At 39.0% G+C, this 17,518-nt stretch overlaps 1 protein-coding gene across 4 annotated transcripts in view; it reads left to right on the forward strand.

Annotated features, from left to right (window-relative positions):
* The window catches only part of RESF1 (retroelement silencing factor 1), a 54,366-nt gene extending 52,100 nt beyond the window's left edge, over positions 1–2,266 (forward strand). For all 4 annotated transcript variants that reach the window (XM_077827801.1, XM_077827811.1, XM_077827793.1 and 1 more), the window contains 2 exons: positions 107–181; positions 823–2,266. In XM_077827801.1, the coding sequence (XP_077683927.1) occupies positions 107–181; positions 823–980 (233 nt within the window). In that variant the 3' untranslated portion in view covers positions 981–2,266. The remainder of the gene's footprint in view (positions 1–106; positions 182–822) is intronic.
* Positions 2,267–17,518: the final 15,252 nt, after the last annotated feature.

The following is a 17,518-nucleotide window of genomic DNA, read 5'->3' on the forward strand; positions in this document are numbered from 1 at the left end:
TCTCCTGTTATGCCTGGCTGTGTGCTTATAACGTGAGAGGTAAGAATTAGTGGTGATTGTACGATTTATCCCTCCCTTCAATTTTTTATCTTTTTTTAATTTTCAGGGGTCAAAAGCAAAAAGGAAGATTGGTTAAATTACATCCCAATGAAGCAAAGAAAAACTGAAGGAACAGCTCAAGGTGAAATGACTTGATTATTCATTTTGGAATAAATATCAAATACTGTTTGCTTGGCTTCAAAAACTGTTAATGTACGCTAAGACATTTTAGCAAAATATTATCGCTGGTGCTACCACTAGTTCAGCTGCACTAATGGGAGCCTGAATGCAGATGTGGCTCTGGTGCTTTCTGGAGATCTACTGTCCTAATAAAATGGTAATGGCTTGTGAAGCTTCATCTACATTTCAGCTCCAGCTGGATGCAGCTGAACCCACGGTAGCGTCGGTGGGAATATTTTGTTATAATTCCATAGTGTAGACAAGGCCTAAACCTTTTCGTCCACACTTCTTCTTGCAGTTACAATTCAGTATTAAAAATGGTTGTGGGGAAAGGAATTAAATGCTAGATTGTTTAGTAAATCAGGTTATGTAATTGTTGTTTTTCACAGTGGATGGTCTTAAATACCACACAGGTAAAATGCTCATAAATATTTGCGTTTGTATGTCACTTTATTTTAAAAGGTAAAACGTAGCTTGCTGAAATTTATAAGTAAGTGATGAATGTTCAGTATTCAGGTTTCAGAGTAGCATCCGTGTTAGTCTGTATCCGCAAAAAGAACAGCAGTGACTTTCAGTGTAACTGACTTCATATCTGTCTTTCAGTTGATGATAATATTCCACTTGATGCGGCAATGGAAATCCTGGAAGGAAATGAGGCTCTTCATGTTCCAGTCAAAGACTCAAAAGCGATGTTTCAGACCTACAGGAAAATGTATCTGGCAAAAAGAAGCAGAAGCCTAGATGATAGCTGTTCAAAATAAGTCGTCTTTAGTCATAAACCAACAAAAATGCATTTGTGCGAACTAAATTTGTGTGTTGCTGATCTTCACTATACATTTGTTTTTTGTTAAGCAAATAAGATCTTATGCTGAAAATGTTGGTGTTAAAAATGTTATCCCTTTTCAAATATATTTGATATTTTTTTCTTTTTCAAACTACAGGCTTTAATTGAAGCTAGCAAAATCTCAAGAGCATTTAAACCATCGAGATTGTTGTTTTATCAATAGATCAACTGCTTTAATTTCTGGTTCTGGAAAATCTCCTCTCCTCAGAGACTTTCCATTGCTGGCAATGGAAATAATATGACCAGTGCAAAGGGATCAATGGTAGATTCCTAAGCATTACATAATATCTTCTATTTATGCTGTTCTAATTAGTTCTGTTTTTAACAAGGCTTTCTTATTTGAGGCCAGGTAGGGGGGAAGGGTGAGATGTTAGTATTTTTTTACATACTTACAGTGTACAATGTAACAAAGTAACTGAACCTGAGCATACTGATCAAGGGATACCATGAAGTATTTATGCTGCTACTCAGTTTTACTAAACTGAACTTTATAAAACTTGTTAGAAAATATAAGGGCTTGTCTACACTACAGTTTAAGTCAATGTAACTTACATCACTCAGGGGTGTGAAAAAGCCACCCCCTAAGTGACGCAAGTTACAGCGACCTAAGCACTGTCCAGGCTAGTGCTGTACTGGCGGGAGATGCACTCCTAGCAACATATCTTCCACTTCTTACTGAGGTGGAGTAATTATGCTGACGGGAGAGCACTCTCCTGTCACCGTAGCGCATATTCACCAGAGTGTAGCGCAGTAGTGTAGATTAGCCCTTAATCACTAATTCCTTATCTTAACTTTGTACTGCAAGTTGATGACCAGCTGATGCTTTTCATCCTTAATTTAGGGTAATTTTCTTCTACTTTCTTTATATTTGAAAGAAAAGGAGCAGTAGTTAAATTCTAGGAAGTTTGAATTCATGTTGTCTAAGCTATTACAGTCACTGGTTAAAGTGAATAAAGTGGATTTCTATGTTTCTAAGCTACATTAGCTAATGTTTAAAACTACACACACACTGATGGATTATATTCATTGTTGTTTTTTGTTCCTTTTGCTTACAATGTTCAGAATTTTGAATTTAATTGTATTTTTTCAGAATTTTTGGCATTTGATTTTTTACATGTTTAAACCTTTATACTGAAAATATAGCCAGTGTGGATAATTAACTGAACCTTTTTCATATATTAAATAAACTTATTTTGAGCATTACGTTTTGGTATTTCCCCGCCAGGTTATTTTTCTCATTTACTGATTGCTGTTAATTGTAGCTGTTTGAATTTTTTTAACGAGCTGAACGGATACTGAAGGAGACCAAAAATTGTATGAAAATTTATTTCTTAAAATTGCTCAAAAAGACTATTTTAAAGGCAACGCAAAATTAAGTACCAGAGAATGCCCTTAGTTAGTGTTCAACTCTGATTTCCTTAAAGGTTGCATAGATGTAACTGAGGGTGGGATTTGGTCCTGAGCTTCTGCATCTGAACAACAGATTGGTGCTTATAGACATTCAGGATCATCTTTCTTGTTTGGCATTTTTTTCTCTTTCTTTGCCTGGGGAAGAAGCCCATAGATGAGTTGGTCATGAATTGGCACCAACACTCAGAAGACTTGCCCATGGCTGTGTTGGACTTTGGATGTGAACAATCTACAAGTTATCCAACAGACCAATCCCACTACCATTTAAAACCTGTGTTCTCTTCTTTCAAAATATAAAAGGGGCTTTGCAAGTGTTTGAATTTGAAGAGTAGAGGGCAGGAGAGAGTGTACTATCCTAATAACATGTTAAGTTCTCCATATTAAGATGCACAATCTCTGGTGGCTTACAGGAAGTGTTGTCCCTGGACGATTTTTAATACTATTGGGAATTATTGGTGTGTTCGCTTTTTTTTTTAACCTTGAAGCTTACCGTCACCTTTCTGACCCCCACCCCATAAAGAAAAAGTTCGTCTCTAGTCTCACATGTATTAGTTACCAAATTGCTAATGGTACCCATTTCATGTCCAGAACTTCATTGGGTAGATTTGTTCTGCTTCAGAAAATCTGAAGGTGTTCATCTGAGTTAAATGAATAATAAAAAATGAATGAATGGTATTTTTTTGTTTTAGTTTGAGAGGACCCTCCAATAAGATACAATTTGAGCAATCAGCCTATGGCTGTTGTGTATATAGGCCTTTAAAAATATTTAAGATACATGGATTAGTTGCACATGGTCATCAATAGTAGGCTTCCACCAGACTGGACTCGTGCTCTCTATTTTGGGATGTTCTTGGCCCCATTTTGTAGTATTATGATGGTCCTCCAGAAGGTATCCCTATGATTCTCTCTATCTGGATGACTGACCTAGTGAGGCTAACAGCTTACTATATGACAATAAAATGTACATTACACACAAGAAATACATGAAAGGAACAATAAGGTTGCAGAATCTAGGAAATATCAGAATTGAGGTTGCTTGTGCAACTTTAATTTGGGCTCCCTGCATTTTTTTTTTTTTCTCTACATGGTTGCATATTACTTTTTCCACAAGTCCCCTGCCTCATTGAGTGTGCAGGATGGACCGTGCTCACCAAATGAGAAGATATACAATATTCTGTCTTACTTTCATTTTTCAGTGTGTGGCCTTGTATTTACCATCCACTATTACATCTCTATTATGAAGGTAGAATTATTTTCTGATGGGCTTTTCTATGGTGCTCATCACTGTAGTAACTGAGTACTTCACAATCATTAATGATTTCATTTTCACAACACATCTGTGAGGTATCCCAATTTTACAGATGAAGTACAGAAATTAAGGTCAAAAGTGCTCCATGAATTTTGGATGCCCAATTTGAGGCACCTAGACCTGATTTTTTCAGAGTACTTAACATTTTATATGTCCAAAGCACATCTCCTGGTCAGCTGCAGCTGTAAATGTTCAGCACTTCTACAAAATCAGACCCCAAGGTCACATGTTGGGCATGCTGAAAAACAGTTTCTGGCCACCTGTGAGAAGTCAGGTTTATAGACATGCCTAGTATCTCACAGGTAATCTGCAGCAGAGGCATGGACAGATTCCAGTTGTCCAGGGTAGCATACAACTGCCTGACCTATATTAGCATCCGTTCTCTTCCTGTAACCCCTTGCCTCTTTCACAACATTGGACAGAAGTGGAGCTGCTCTAATTTATTAATACTGTATGTCGAGCTGGTTTTTGCGATGGTTACTGTATGAATATATTGGTTTAGTTCTACAGGGCTGTAAGGGAAATAAGTGGGAAAGGCAAAGAATGGCTCAGGATAAATCATCCCTCAAATACTTGTTAAAGAACAATGCGTGATCTGTTGGCTTTGCAGATTTTACCTCCTCCCGAGCCAACCGGAAAAAATAGGGAGGTGGTGTTTATTATTTTCCAGAAAGCCCAAAGCCTGATAACGCTGAACAAAATTACTAGGTTTGGCTGTTTTAAAAAGGAATCCTCTTGCAAGAGAGGGAGAAGTTGTTTGTGGGTACCAGCCTAAGATGCAGGCATTCAGTGGGGTGCTGGAAGAAGCTAGGCCTGCCTTTTTGGCCATCAGAGGATGCCTCACAGGGTGGACTGAAACCTTTAAGAGGAAACCGGTCTAGCCCAACTCTGCCTCATTAACATCCTCTTTGATGGAGTCTGAGAGAGATCATCTGGTTTTTAGAGAGAGCCAGAGGGGAACAGGAAACAAGGAGAGGAAGCTGAGGCAGGTGCTGAAGAGATCAGGAGGGAGGGGGAGAGCATGTTTGACCCTGGAGAGCATCTTGGTCACTCCGTGCCTTTGGAAGACTAGGTCAAGAAGCTAGGGTGTGGCTGCTCAGAAGATCGCAGAGTCGCGCAAAATTGCTCCGAGCTGGCTGAGGGGAGAGACTAAGCAGAGACTGGGAAGAGTGGAAAAGCTGTGCCCCACTTAGAAAAAGTCCTCAGGAAAGGGGGGCTGTGCCCAGCTTGAATCTGGGATAGAAGACTTGTGTGTTTGTTTTGAATTTTATGTTAACAAACGAGACCCCGAGAAGGGTTGTTACTGGACACAAGCCTTTGTGCAGTTATTGAGGGGGGAACTGGGGCAGGGCCTCCCCAGTCTGAGAGGGGGCACTCCAGGAGGCAGGCACCTCGTCGAGAGGTTGGTGGTAAGATAGGCATGCATGTGGACTGTTTTGAAATCCTTTACCCTAAATGCTTTGTTCCCACTGTTAAAATAAAAAATCCAGTGGTTTTAAGAAAGTTCTTTTGTCACTGAATACTGCTGGTGACAGACTCCTGAAGGGAAGATCTATTGTGTTCACAGACATTTCTGATCCTGTCCCCTTTAGTCTATCACTGACCCAGCCCTGAGTCTTCCCCTCCTCCTTCATGCTCCCTACCAGCTCCTTGTGCCAGTCCTAGTTTCTTCACCTGTCCTGTCTCAGTATCGATCACGCTCTGGTCTTCCCGGCAGTCCACCCACCCTCTCTCCAGTATTCTTCTAGAGGCTCTTCATAGTCCTCCCCCCCTCTCCACAGTTTCTCATCTAATCTCAGTAGTCTCCACTCCCTCAACTTCCTTGTCCCAGTTTCCTTGTGCTCAGCCAATCCCCCTGTTTCTTCGCTTCTGCCCCTGGACTTTGCAGGATCTGCCTTCCCCTGCGCACTGGCTCCTAGCCTGTCTACTTGACTAGTCAGTCAGAGGTCCCTCCTGTCTGGTAAAAAGCTCATTTTACACCAAAACTTAACTAGTTTTAAACTTGAAGAATTTTAGGACATTCTATTGCCACCTTAATTAAGCATAGAGCATAAGTAAAGCAGATAGAGCAGGATAGCTAATTAGACTAACGATTAATTACCCAATCCTAAAGTGCAAGTAGGCTGTTTTGATCATTATTTAATTTTGCACTGGTTCTATTTGGTGTGAGTTTCATGTTGCTTCACCGTCTTTTTGTTAAGCATATATTTTTAAACTTTGTTTTGTAATATTGGCCAGGTGCCGATTATTAAAACTAAATTCTATTTCAAAAAGAAAATGTATAAATATTTTTGTATACTCCCAGTTTTTTAATTGATAACCTTTTTTACTTATTTTGCTAAAATTTTATTTTTAACCTATTTTTTACTTATTTTAGCTATTTTCTGTAGCTTTTTTTTTTTGGTATAACTTTTATTTTTACTTATTTGCTTTTTATAGCCTTGGCATTACTGTTTGGCTAGTGTTGTTTATTTAATGAGGGGAGGGGTTAGGTTTTTTTTTCCTTGGGAGATGTACTGGATAGTAAATTGCACTTTTGTTTTGTTTGGTTTGCCATGTTATTTGCACAGACCAAAAATTCACTTCAGATAAGACACAAACCAACTATTTTAATCTTGTTTTTACAGCTATTGAAAGCTGTCAACAAAACAGAGCAGAAAATATTTTTTTACATTTTTATAAAGCTATTAAATATCTATTTTAAACATTATTTTATATATATATATATATTTACCCTAATTTATACTTTTTTTATCGACCTCACCTTTGGGTTTTTATTTTTTTGACAGGGGCTTTACTTCATTTAGAACTGTGCAGTGGGGCTGTGTGACTTTAATATTTGTGTTTGTTTTTTGTTTTGTTTAAAGCATATATTTTATTTTACAGCACAAGGGCAAGCATTATTACAATGAGTATTGGCACCAGCAGCAACGCACTACCTGGATCTTTTTTTAAGATTATTTGTTTTTACCAGTTGACTGGTGGTAACACTTGTTTTATTTACCTAATTTATTTTTTTATACAGTAGAAGAGATTTCAAATATAAATTTATTTTAGCAATGGTGTAAAGTTAAGGAGCCACCAAAGTAACTTTATTACAAAAATTTGGCTGATTTTTGATTACTATTGGATTAATAAATTTGGGTATGGGATTTATTCAATTACAGTTTTAAATGTAAGCGTAAAACACAAATTAAGTTGATAAGTTAGACCCCTTTTTTGTATAATTGTATTTTACTTGCTGTGTAACTGCACAGTGCTTTTTATTTTTTCATCGACGAGGTTCTGGTTTTATGTCCATTTCAGCCAATTAGCCATACTGAGCACGTAAGATGGGCCCTTTCCAAGGGTCCTATCTCATTGTTACTATGATTCATGCTACAAGTTGATTGCATGGCCCCAAGGGCATCACACTGGCAAACCCACCTCATGAGCACTTACTGTCCTACACATTACTTTTTTAGCCATAGCATGGATTTCAGCCTTGTTGTTATGACTAATTAAGTGGTTAACCTTATTTTATTTTTTTTAAGTGATGTGGTAATGTGATGTATGTTTCTTTATTAATAGGCTTTTACAATCAATTTATTTTTAATTTTAGCGAGGGGATTGAGCGCCTTATTTTGGGTCATTACTTTATTTATCTGGCTTTGTTCTTTTGTATATTACCTTGGTTTATTAAGGACATTTTTTATTTAAACAATGAACTGAAAGCCCATATTATTTTACTAATTTATTATTATTTTTAGTTTTTTAGGGCTGTTTTATCATTGCTGTATGAATTTTTGTACACAAATTTTTAGTTGGCTACCTGTACAAACATTGACCTTTTAAAGATTCCATTGAGTGATATTAAGAATTACCGGGACATAGAACCGATGCATATTATTGTATAATATGCTATTTTTATTTTTGATGGGGAACTGATTTAAATCACTTTTTGGTTCTGGAATTATTTTAGGGCAGCCCTCAGAACACCTCAGGTTTAAAACACCAGTTTAAAGAGAGATTAAATTGGTATATATACTGGTAGCCAGTTGCATTGGTTCCTCTTAACTATTTTTGTTTTCATGGTTGTATCAAAGTACTTTTGCCAATTTATGAATGCCCCAACATGCTACTTGTTCAGATGGAGCAGACCAAGTCCTATTAAACCCAGATGGTACCCACTTCCATTGCTGTTTTGCCAAATGACTCTACACACAACTTCTGAACGATCCGGATTCCATAAGTAAAAATTTGGGAGGATTTGTCTTTTAACTTTTTTTTTTAATATATACATCCTATAGATATAACTTAAAATGTTCCTGATTTTCCAATACACATTCCTGTTAAGTTACATGTTTTAAAGTTGGTTTCTAGCAAGTTAATTGTTTGGCTTTACTTTTTTTATTTATTTTATTTATTTATGGACAATATAAGTTTTTATTTGGACTGCCTTTTCAGACGTTTTTAGTGGGATTGTGCCCATTACATTCTAGGTAGTACATTGGCTCTAAAACTGCACTGTAATTTTACAATGTTGAGGAGTTGTGCCCCCATTTTGTATCTTCATGTTATAGAAATTTGACATCCCTTCTTCACACTGAGAATATGGTACTGTTAAGTCTCTTTTACCAGTGTTTTTAGTGTAGTTTTAATGAAATGTTACTATGCAACCTTTTGACTACATTTATTTTTTAGTACCCAGTTTATTTGTGACAGGCACTGACATTCCTGTTGTCCTTGGCGCTGTCCAATTGCCCACTTGTAGTTGTAGTTTGTGATGAGTTTGCAAAGTTTGTTGGTCGGAAGGTCTGGATGATTTGATTTGTTTGGTTAATTTGTATAGTTCAAGTTCATAGTTCAACAAAATATTCCAGTACACGTATATTCTGTAAAATATTAATAGCAGTATTATGCTTTTCTTAAAAAAAAGAAAAAATTAACAGGTTAATATGAACCCATTTGTTCCACTTTCACTTTTCTTTATTAATGCCTATCGGGGGACAAGAGGGCTGTTTCTTTTCACTATAAATACCTTTCCTTTGCTAGGTTGCAAGGTTGGTTTTTGTTTTTTTAGTATTATACAGTTTTACCGTTACCCTATTTCCTACTTGCCACTTTTTTACAGTGACTGAATTATTGAACTTCTTTTTGCTGTCATACCCCTACATTTTTAGCTGCCCAACTTCTTTAAGTTGTCATTTTAACTGTGACAGCCATTGATTCATTAGTGTCCCCTGCTGTACAAGCTCTGGGCTAACAGAGTGTTTTGGAAGTGTTGTTTTACACCCAGTTATCATTTTAAAGAGATCTAAAGGTAGCTCACAAGTCCATTAGTATTCGTGGCAACTTAACATCTCAGTTCTTTTTAATTTTATAGGTCTTTAGTGAGTATTAGCTTTAGGGTACGATTTTTTAAAACTATTTTAAAAGATTGAGGATGATAGACCATGATATTTTTGCTGTGTACTCAGTAAAATCATTGATGTGATTCCCAGGTAAAGTGTGTCCTTTGATTTGAGTTTATTACCCGTGAGAGCCCCATTTGGTAGAGACCTGCTGTAGCAGAATTTTAGCAGTTGCAGCTGCTCTGTTAGATTTCATGGGAATAGCGTCAACCCATTTAGAAAAAGCTTTAACGATTACCAAGCAAATATATTTTCTTGAACAGTCTTAGATAAGGGACTAGTGTAATTCATTTTAACTGGACCCACGGTCCTTTTTTTTTTGTTATTGTTGATGTCCTTATTTGGCCTTCCAGTTTGTAGGACCTCGGTTAGTTCAAGCCCACACCAGGCAGGTTTTAACGTAACGTTTAACATTTTACTTTATTTGTGGCCACCAACCAACTTGTTATATGTGGGCCACTCTCTTTTCAACGTCCTGATGCTCCCCATTGGGCAAGTCATGGCACGTATATATTAGTGCAAATTGCAGCAGTTTAGGAACAACTACCCCCTCTGATTTGAGGGTTGAGCCATTCATAAATTTTCTCCTGAGGGGGCTAAGATTACCTTTAGTGGGGTTCCCTTATTTCAATTCCTGCCTGGAACACGTTTTTGTATGGTGGTATCCTGGTTTTGCAGGGCCAACAAATTAAAATTCTTCCACTGTGCCTTACCAGCGTTAACAGGAGTTGTGCTGAATTGTAATTTCCATTCTGGAGGCTTTATAGCTGCTTCTTTCGCTGCCATGTCAGCTTTGTTTATTCCACTTTGCATCCAGGGTTGCTAGCATTTGTTTTTTACATCACGAATATTTTTGTTTCATAAAGGTTAGAACCTTGGATGCATAAGCAGTTGGCCTTAACTTCGAGTTTTTATGTTGACCCAGGGTGGCTGCTAATGCTATCACAGCAGCAGCTAATTCCAACACAAATGGTTGTGAATAATTAGGTTGAATTAACATAGGCACTGAGGCCAGAGCCTGCTGCAGTTAATTGTGGATTCCACTCCTAACTGCTGCATTTTTTTAAGCAAAGCATATAATGGAGCTTCTATTTCTGCATATCCTGGTATAAAATCCCAGGAAAACTCCGACATTCCCAAAAATTGTTTTTAGTAGTTTCAGAAGTGGGCAGTGGCAAAGATAGAATTACTTTTACCTTTTGCTGATCCACAGATCTTTCCTTATGCTGCAGCGTTAGTCTCAAGACGTTTGCCTTCTGCTTTACCAATTGTGCCCGCAGTGGATTTAATTTTCAATCTCCTTGTATTAATTTGGTTAACAAAGCTTGAGTGAATATTACAGTGAGTATTGACAAACCATCCACATATACTATGAGATTCTGCTGGTATTTAAAATCAGCCAGAAAGCTGCTTCTTCGAGTAGTGTCCTATGGGTGCTCCACTGTAGGTGTATCTGCACCCTTGCATCTCTGACAGGAGATTTTGATAGCAGTGTCCGTTTAGCCCACACATGCGCTCTCCCTCTTTTGTGCTCTGCTCAGAGCAAATGGTCCCCCACGGAACTGACTATCCATATCAACCTCTTAGAACTAAGACCGGTCAGAAATGCTTGCGCACACTTTCTTCTGCTAATCAAGGACACTCTCACAAAAATCTTTACAGACAACGTAAGGGGCACATTCTATATAAATCAACAATGGGGCGCCAGATCATCCTCCCTGTGCACGTAAGTACTAAAACTATGGAAATTGTGCATTTGCCACAATGTTCTCATATCAGCTGCTTACCTGCCAGGAGTACAGAATATGACAGCAGACAGTCGCAAGATCTCGCACGACCACAATTGGGACATGAACCCAACAGTGTTCCACTGCATATTCTCTCACTGGGGAACCCCAACAATAGACTTGTTTGCCACTTACCTGAATAGAAAATACCCACTCTATTGCTCCAGAGCCAGTTTCAGGCAACACTCCTCAGGAGACTCTCTCCTTCTCCCATGGGACAAAGGCCTTCTATATGCCTTTCCTCCATTCCCTCTGCTGACAAAGGTCGGGATAAAAATAAAGAGAGAAAAAGTGTAAGTGATTGATTGCTCCCACCTGGCTGAGACAGATGTGGTACCTCTACCTGGCACAGCTAATGATGTGTCCACCAATCCATCTCCAGCTCATTCTAAACCTCCTTTCCAAAACGATGGGCAAATCCACCGTCCCAACCTACGGATCCTCCAGCTCAAGGCTTGGCTCCTTCATGGTTCCAATACATAGAGAGCTGCTGTTCTGAGGAGGTGAAAGAAGTGTTATTACATGGTAGAAAATCGGCTACCCACTGCACTTACCTTCAAAAATGGAAAAGATTCCAGGTCTGGTGTAATTCCAAGCAAATTGCCTTGATATCTTCCTCCTTCCCCTTTGTGCTGGACTACATGCTTGGCCTCAAGAGAGTGGGATTATCTCTTAGCTCTTTCAAGGTATATCTTATGGCCATCACGGCCCTCTGCCAACAGATAGATGGACACTCAGTTTTTGCCCATCCAACAACAAAGAGATTCATCAAGGGGATTGAAAAATCTCTTCCCACAAACCAGACACCCCACTCCAACGTGGGATCTAAATTTAGTTCTAAAGAGCCTAACTAGACTGTCCTTTGAACCTATGGCCTCTTATTCTCTTATATATCTGTCCATGAAGACAGCATTCCTAGTAGCCATCACCTTGGCACATCAAATAGGGGAAATTGTGGCATTAATGGCACACACACCCCTTCACAATTTTCTTTAAAGACAAAGTCACCCTGAGGCTACACACAAAGTTCCTCCCTAAGATGACCTCATCTTTCCACATGAACCAGCTCATTCACCTTCCCACCTGCTACCCAAAACCTCGCTGTGACAATAGGGAGACTATGCTTCATACGCTTGACATTAGGAGAGCCTTGGCTTTTTATTTGAACAGGACAAAGGTCTTCAGGAAATCTCCTAAGCTGTTCCTCTCAATTGCGGACAGGTCGAAAGGCGCTGCAATACCAGCTCAGACGCTTTCCAAATGGGTCTCAAACTGTATTAACTATTGTTATCATACTTGTAATTTGCTACCTCCATCCTGAATGCATACATATGCACGAGATCAGTTTCCACCTCAGTTGTCTTCCTTAAAGATGTTCCCATCTCAGAAATCTATAGGGCAGTGCCTTGGGCATCTGCTCATACTTTTGCAGAACACTACATAATCTTTAGCAACTCAGCTTCCAGTGCTGTCTTTGGCTCCACAGCATTGTCATCCAAAACAGATTCGAATCTGAAACCTCAGCCCTGCATCGGGGATACTGCTCGGGAGTCACCTCCAGTAGAGCCACTCATAAGGACACTACTCCTTGAAGAAGTTGTTACTCACCTTGTGCAGTAATGATGGTTCTTCGAGATGAGTGTCCCTATGGGTGCTTCGCAACTCACCCTCCTCCCCTCTGCTTCAGAGTTCTCAATAATGGCTCTGCGATAAAGAAGGAATTGAGGGTGGTTCACTCGCACAGTTCTAATTAGCCTTAAGGCAGAGCATGAGAGAGACAGTGCATGGGCAGCTCAAATGAACACTGCTATGTAAAATATCCGATCCGAGGCAGAGGGACACAGATACACCTACAGTGGCGCACCCATGGAGAGATACCATAGAAGCTTGTATCCTCCCGCATTCATGCTTGGAGGAGGTAAATGCTTGCTGTTGCCTTTACATGTCTGCATCACACTCTTCAGTCCATATTCTAAAGTGAGGTCAATGTACTGCTGAGGGAGCACACCCCTTCACAATATACACTGGGTGAGCAACTGGTATAACCCACTGTCCACTATTAGCAGCAGAGATGATCTGGAGGCACATATTAGCAGATCCACCATGAGCCCATGTTTGACCATGATATCAGACTTCACAATTGACTGTCTTGTGGGCAAATTCGCTGAAGGAAATGTGGCTTGTGCTTTCCACGAGCCAATTTTAATGGAGGTTGGCATTTAAATACATGCCATTGAATCACTACCATCAAATATTTGCGATGTCATTTGTTCAGAGTCCTGTTCTTGGTTGTTTCTCATAACAAATCAGAAGTGACGCCCCAATATCCATTAAAACTGTTTGTCAAACATCTCCTATCCAAGCCTCGCTGAGGGAGTGTCCCCACTTCTCAAGCCGGAGAGAAACGCTCCATCATGAGAAGGAGATTTGGATTTCCTACTCTTTTCACCATGCCTGGTGGGGCACCCATCACGGCTGCCACAGGACAGTTATGTGGAAGGAATTGTCCCATTTGTTCCCTTCACTTCAAATTTTTCCTTCAGTTCTTGGTGGTGTGGACCTGAGTGTGTATTCCAGCATTTTGGCAGTATATAATTGCCTTAGTTAAACATAGTGCATAAGTAAAGTAAAACAGGATAGCATAATGATTAATTACACAATCCTGGGGCACAAGTAGGCTGTTTCTGTCATTATGAGATTTATGATGGTCCAGTCAGGGGTGAGTCCTCCATTGCTCCATCCCCATTTGTGAAACACATTCTTTATACCTTGTTTCATAACATTACGCAGGCACATCTTATTAAAACCACCTCATCTATAAAACTTCTATTCTAAATATATTTTCATAATAGTATCCCAAAATCCTTTTAATTGATACCAATTAGAGTTCTAACAGGATAAATAAAAATGCATCTCCTTATCTTTCCCTTTGACTTTTAGCCATTGCTATTTCCCTCCTTACTCAATCCAGCTATCTTTTCATTGCTTTCAGGTAATCTGTTGTTTTTTTTCAAAACAGTTGTTTTAGTCATACTTATTTTCATTTTGTGACCTTGAAGTTACTGCCTGGGTTATCTATTTCTGTTCAGTCAGTACCCATTCTTCCTAGTCTCTTAGTAGGCACAACTTCACCTGGCTAGTAAATTACACTTTTGTTTGGTTTGCTTTGACATGTTGTTTACACAAACCAAGAATTCAGTGTAGATAAGACACAAGCAAACTTTCTGATTTTTTTTACAACCTTTGAAAGCTGTGTTAACAAGAAAGCAGAAGTTTCCTTTTACATTTTCTTAAAATGCTATTAACTATATAATAGATACTTCTCTAACATTATTTAATATTTATCTGTTTAACAGTTCATTATGTGTTTCCTTACATTCCCCCCAGTGCCCTGCCCTTCTCCCATACTCCTTGTCCCACTTTACTTTCTCTGCATCCCCCCCATAGAATCATAGAATATCAGGGTTGGAAGGGACCTCAGGAGGTCATCTAGTCCAACCCCCTGCTTGAAGTAGGACCAATCCTCAATTTTTGCCCCAGATCCCTAAATGGCCCTCTCAAGGATTGAATTCACAACTCTGGGTTTAGCAGGCCAATGCTCAAACCACTGAGCTATCCATCCCCTGCTCCCTCACCCCAGTCTGACTCTTGCCCCCTCTGCATTCAAGTCAGGCAACTTCCTCTTCTTTGCTGCCAGGGTGCCAGCATTGAGAACACAGGAAAAACCATTTCCTCACTCTCAGTTTCTGTGCCCAGTGAAGCAATTAGAGGGAAAGTCCTTCTCAGTCCCTGCAGTCCTGGGCTGGAGCATGCTCAGGACTGATGGAATCTTTGGAGAATTTTGCTGCCAAACTCTAACAAGTCTCTACTGAGCATGTGGTAAGTGATATTTTTAGAGGCTTTTAATTTAGCCAGAATTGAGTGTTTTTTCATTGGAAGAGCAAATTCAGCCTGCGGCAAACAGCTGGCATGGAAAAATTTCAGATGGAACAGTTAAAGTTTGGCAGTATTATAAACAACTGAAATGAAATATGACATCCTGGGACCAACATGGCTACAACAACACTGCATACTATAATGACAAGTGTCAGGCAACCTTAACAATGGTCAGTGCCACCATCTCTGCTTATGGTACCAAAGTGCTTTACGTACAGCCCAGTATTCTGCTCTTTACTCTGGATCTCTGTTTCCTATCAAGTTGAAGTCAAGCTTTCAGTTTTAATCTTCAAGACTCTTCATGGGATAGACCAAAGCTCTTTGATAATCATGGCTGGTCCTCTGCAATGATATCAGCACTTATGCTGAGACTTTGAGGGAGATGAAACCGTCTCATCAGCTGGTATGTAATTGTGGAAGTCCGTCTAATGAAATCGAAATGAGTTTGATGCTGGCCATTCCAAACTTAAATGTAATATGCACTTCAGCTTAGCTTTCCTGTAAAATGAACAGAAAGAGAAAATATTATCCTTATGGTGCATATATTATAGGAGAAATTGTAAAGCATTTGCCTACTGTAGCGATGGGCATGGAGTACAAACTTCTATAGAATAGAATTCCACATGAACAAGGTCTCTGCTTTCTTCAGCACTCTGACACTGAACTCTGCGGCTAAATTGAAAAATTGATGTTTTATTCATTTAAAATATAAAGGTGTACTCAATACAATCTTATTACCTAATTCAAAAGGTGCCACTGGATCTTTAATGATCAAGTGGTCAGGACCCAATGGATTTGCCTGAAGAGAAAACGGGCAGCTAAGTTTGTGAAGTCATTCTCTATATAGAAACAAACTGCTATGGAAGAAAGCAAAGAGATAGGAGTGGGAGAAGGCATAGAATTGTTTCATCACTGGCATTGTTTCTGGTATGAGGAAGATGAGCTGTGGGACATGAAAAGCAGCAAGGTCTGACAGATTGGACGTGGTTGGAGGTATGTGATCTTTGCAGCCGAAAACAAGTATTTTAAACTTAAAATTGGATGACAGCAATAAATAATGAGCAGATGAGATAATAAAAGATCAGAGCCAGTAAAGCTAAGTCAGAGTTGCAACTGTCTAAATGATGAACAAGTTGCTATTTAAAACAACAAAGCAGCCAATTTGTCTGACATGGTTTACATTTCATTAATCCATGCTGATTAATTGCAGCTTGTTACATTATAATTTTTTTAATGTATCTTCAAGTTTTCCATAATAGTAACTCAAACTTTTCTTAACAGAGGCTGTGATCCTGCAGTCTGATCCGCCTGCACAGTTCTCAGGATGGTGCCGTACATGTTACACTTAGAGATCTGCCTTTTCAAGCCTCTTTCCTAGAACTTTGCTTTTCCTACAAGAATTGTGTGGTATTTTCCAGTCACTTTGTAAAAGAGTTAATAATAATTGTTGGCATTTCAAGTCAACATGTCAAAGATATCTTTCAACTGCAGAAAGACATGACATCCTTCTAACTCCAGCTTTACGGATCTTATTTGTATTTACAATAGTTAGCGCTTCTTAATAATATCTGGTTTAACATTGTAATTCTGTCTTTAATCATTCATACGAGTAATTCTGTCTTAAAATTACTGAGATTTGTACGGCTTCCTGTTTTGTTTGTAGGCAGTCATTATTGTTAGGTTCGTATGGTATTAACAGTTCATAACATGTTCCTTCCACCTGGAACAGCCTTCCTGTATTTCTCCACTGTCTATTTTTAAATCTCATCTGAAAATCTTTTCTACCTGGCCCATACCAATATCTCCCTCCCTCAGTCTATTATATGTAACTGAATTCTTAACTCAAGTGCTTTGGGGTACAATTTGTAGTAAACACACAATGCAGAATAACATGGTGCTGTGTAATTGCTTGAGGTTTATTCTTTTAAAAATCATAGTGAGTACAGTTCAATTATTAGAAAAATAAACTTGAAATTTACAAAATTATAATTGTTATTGATATAGGTTCTTATATCACCCTCAACTCCATAGTATCTTAATTTCTTCCTGTACTGCATTAAGCTACTGCTATGTGTGGTTCATTCTCTCTCTCATCCTCTCCCCAGGGGAATTATGGTGGGCATCCATATTGCATGATTCATAATCCCTTAACCAGAGAATCTCAGCTGTGTCTGACTAGCTGTCTTGTCTGGCATATTCCTATAACATGTCAGGTTTGAGGTTATTTTGCTGTGCTGATGGCCATTTCTAACTGTGCCCTATAACGGGTAATATTAGGCCCACCTCCAGCTCTTTGTGACTAAACAACTTATGGTGCCTTTGCTGTGTGATGAAGATACCATTCCATGTGCATGGCATCTCAAGACTATTGCCCATGTGTATAAGCTATCCCAGAGGGCTTTCCTGGCTGTGTTAACCAGAGGACACCGGCCAGCTTAAAATTTCCAGCACTTTCTTTTGCTGGATACGGTGCTCACAATGTTGTTGAGATATCTGACTAGTCTGGGCTGCAGAGCAACTACATCTCCTTCCCATAATCTTAAGTGGAAGGGTTGGAAGGTAAGGGTAATTCTATAAAAACCAAAACCACACCACACTTGATCCTTGGCTGCATGCAGGC

The sequence above is a fragment of the Eretmochelys imbricata genome, chromosome 1, assembly GCF_965152235.1.
Source record: "Eretmochelys imbricata isolate rEreImb1 chromosome 1, rEreImb1.hap1, whole genome shotgun sequence".
Classification (NCBI taxonomy): domain Eukaryota; kingdom Metazoa; phylum Chordata; order Testudines; family Cheloniidae; genus Eretmochelys; species Eretmochelys imbricata.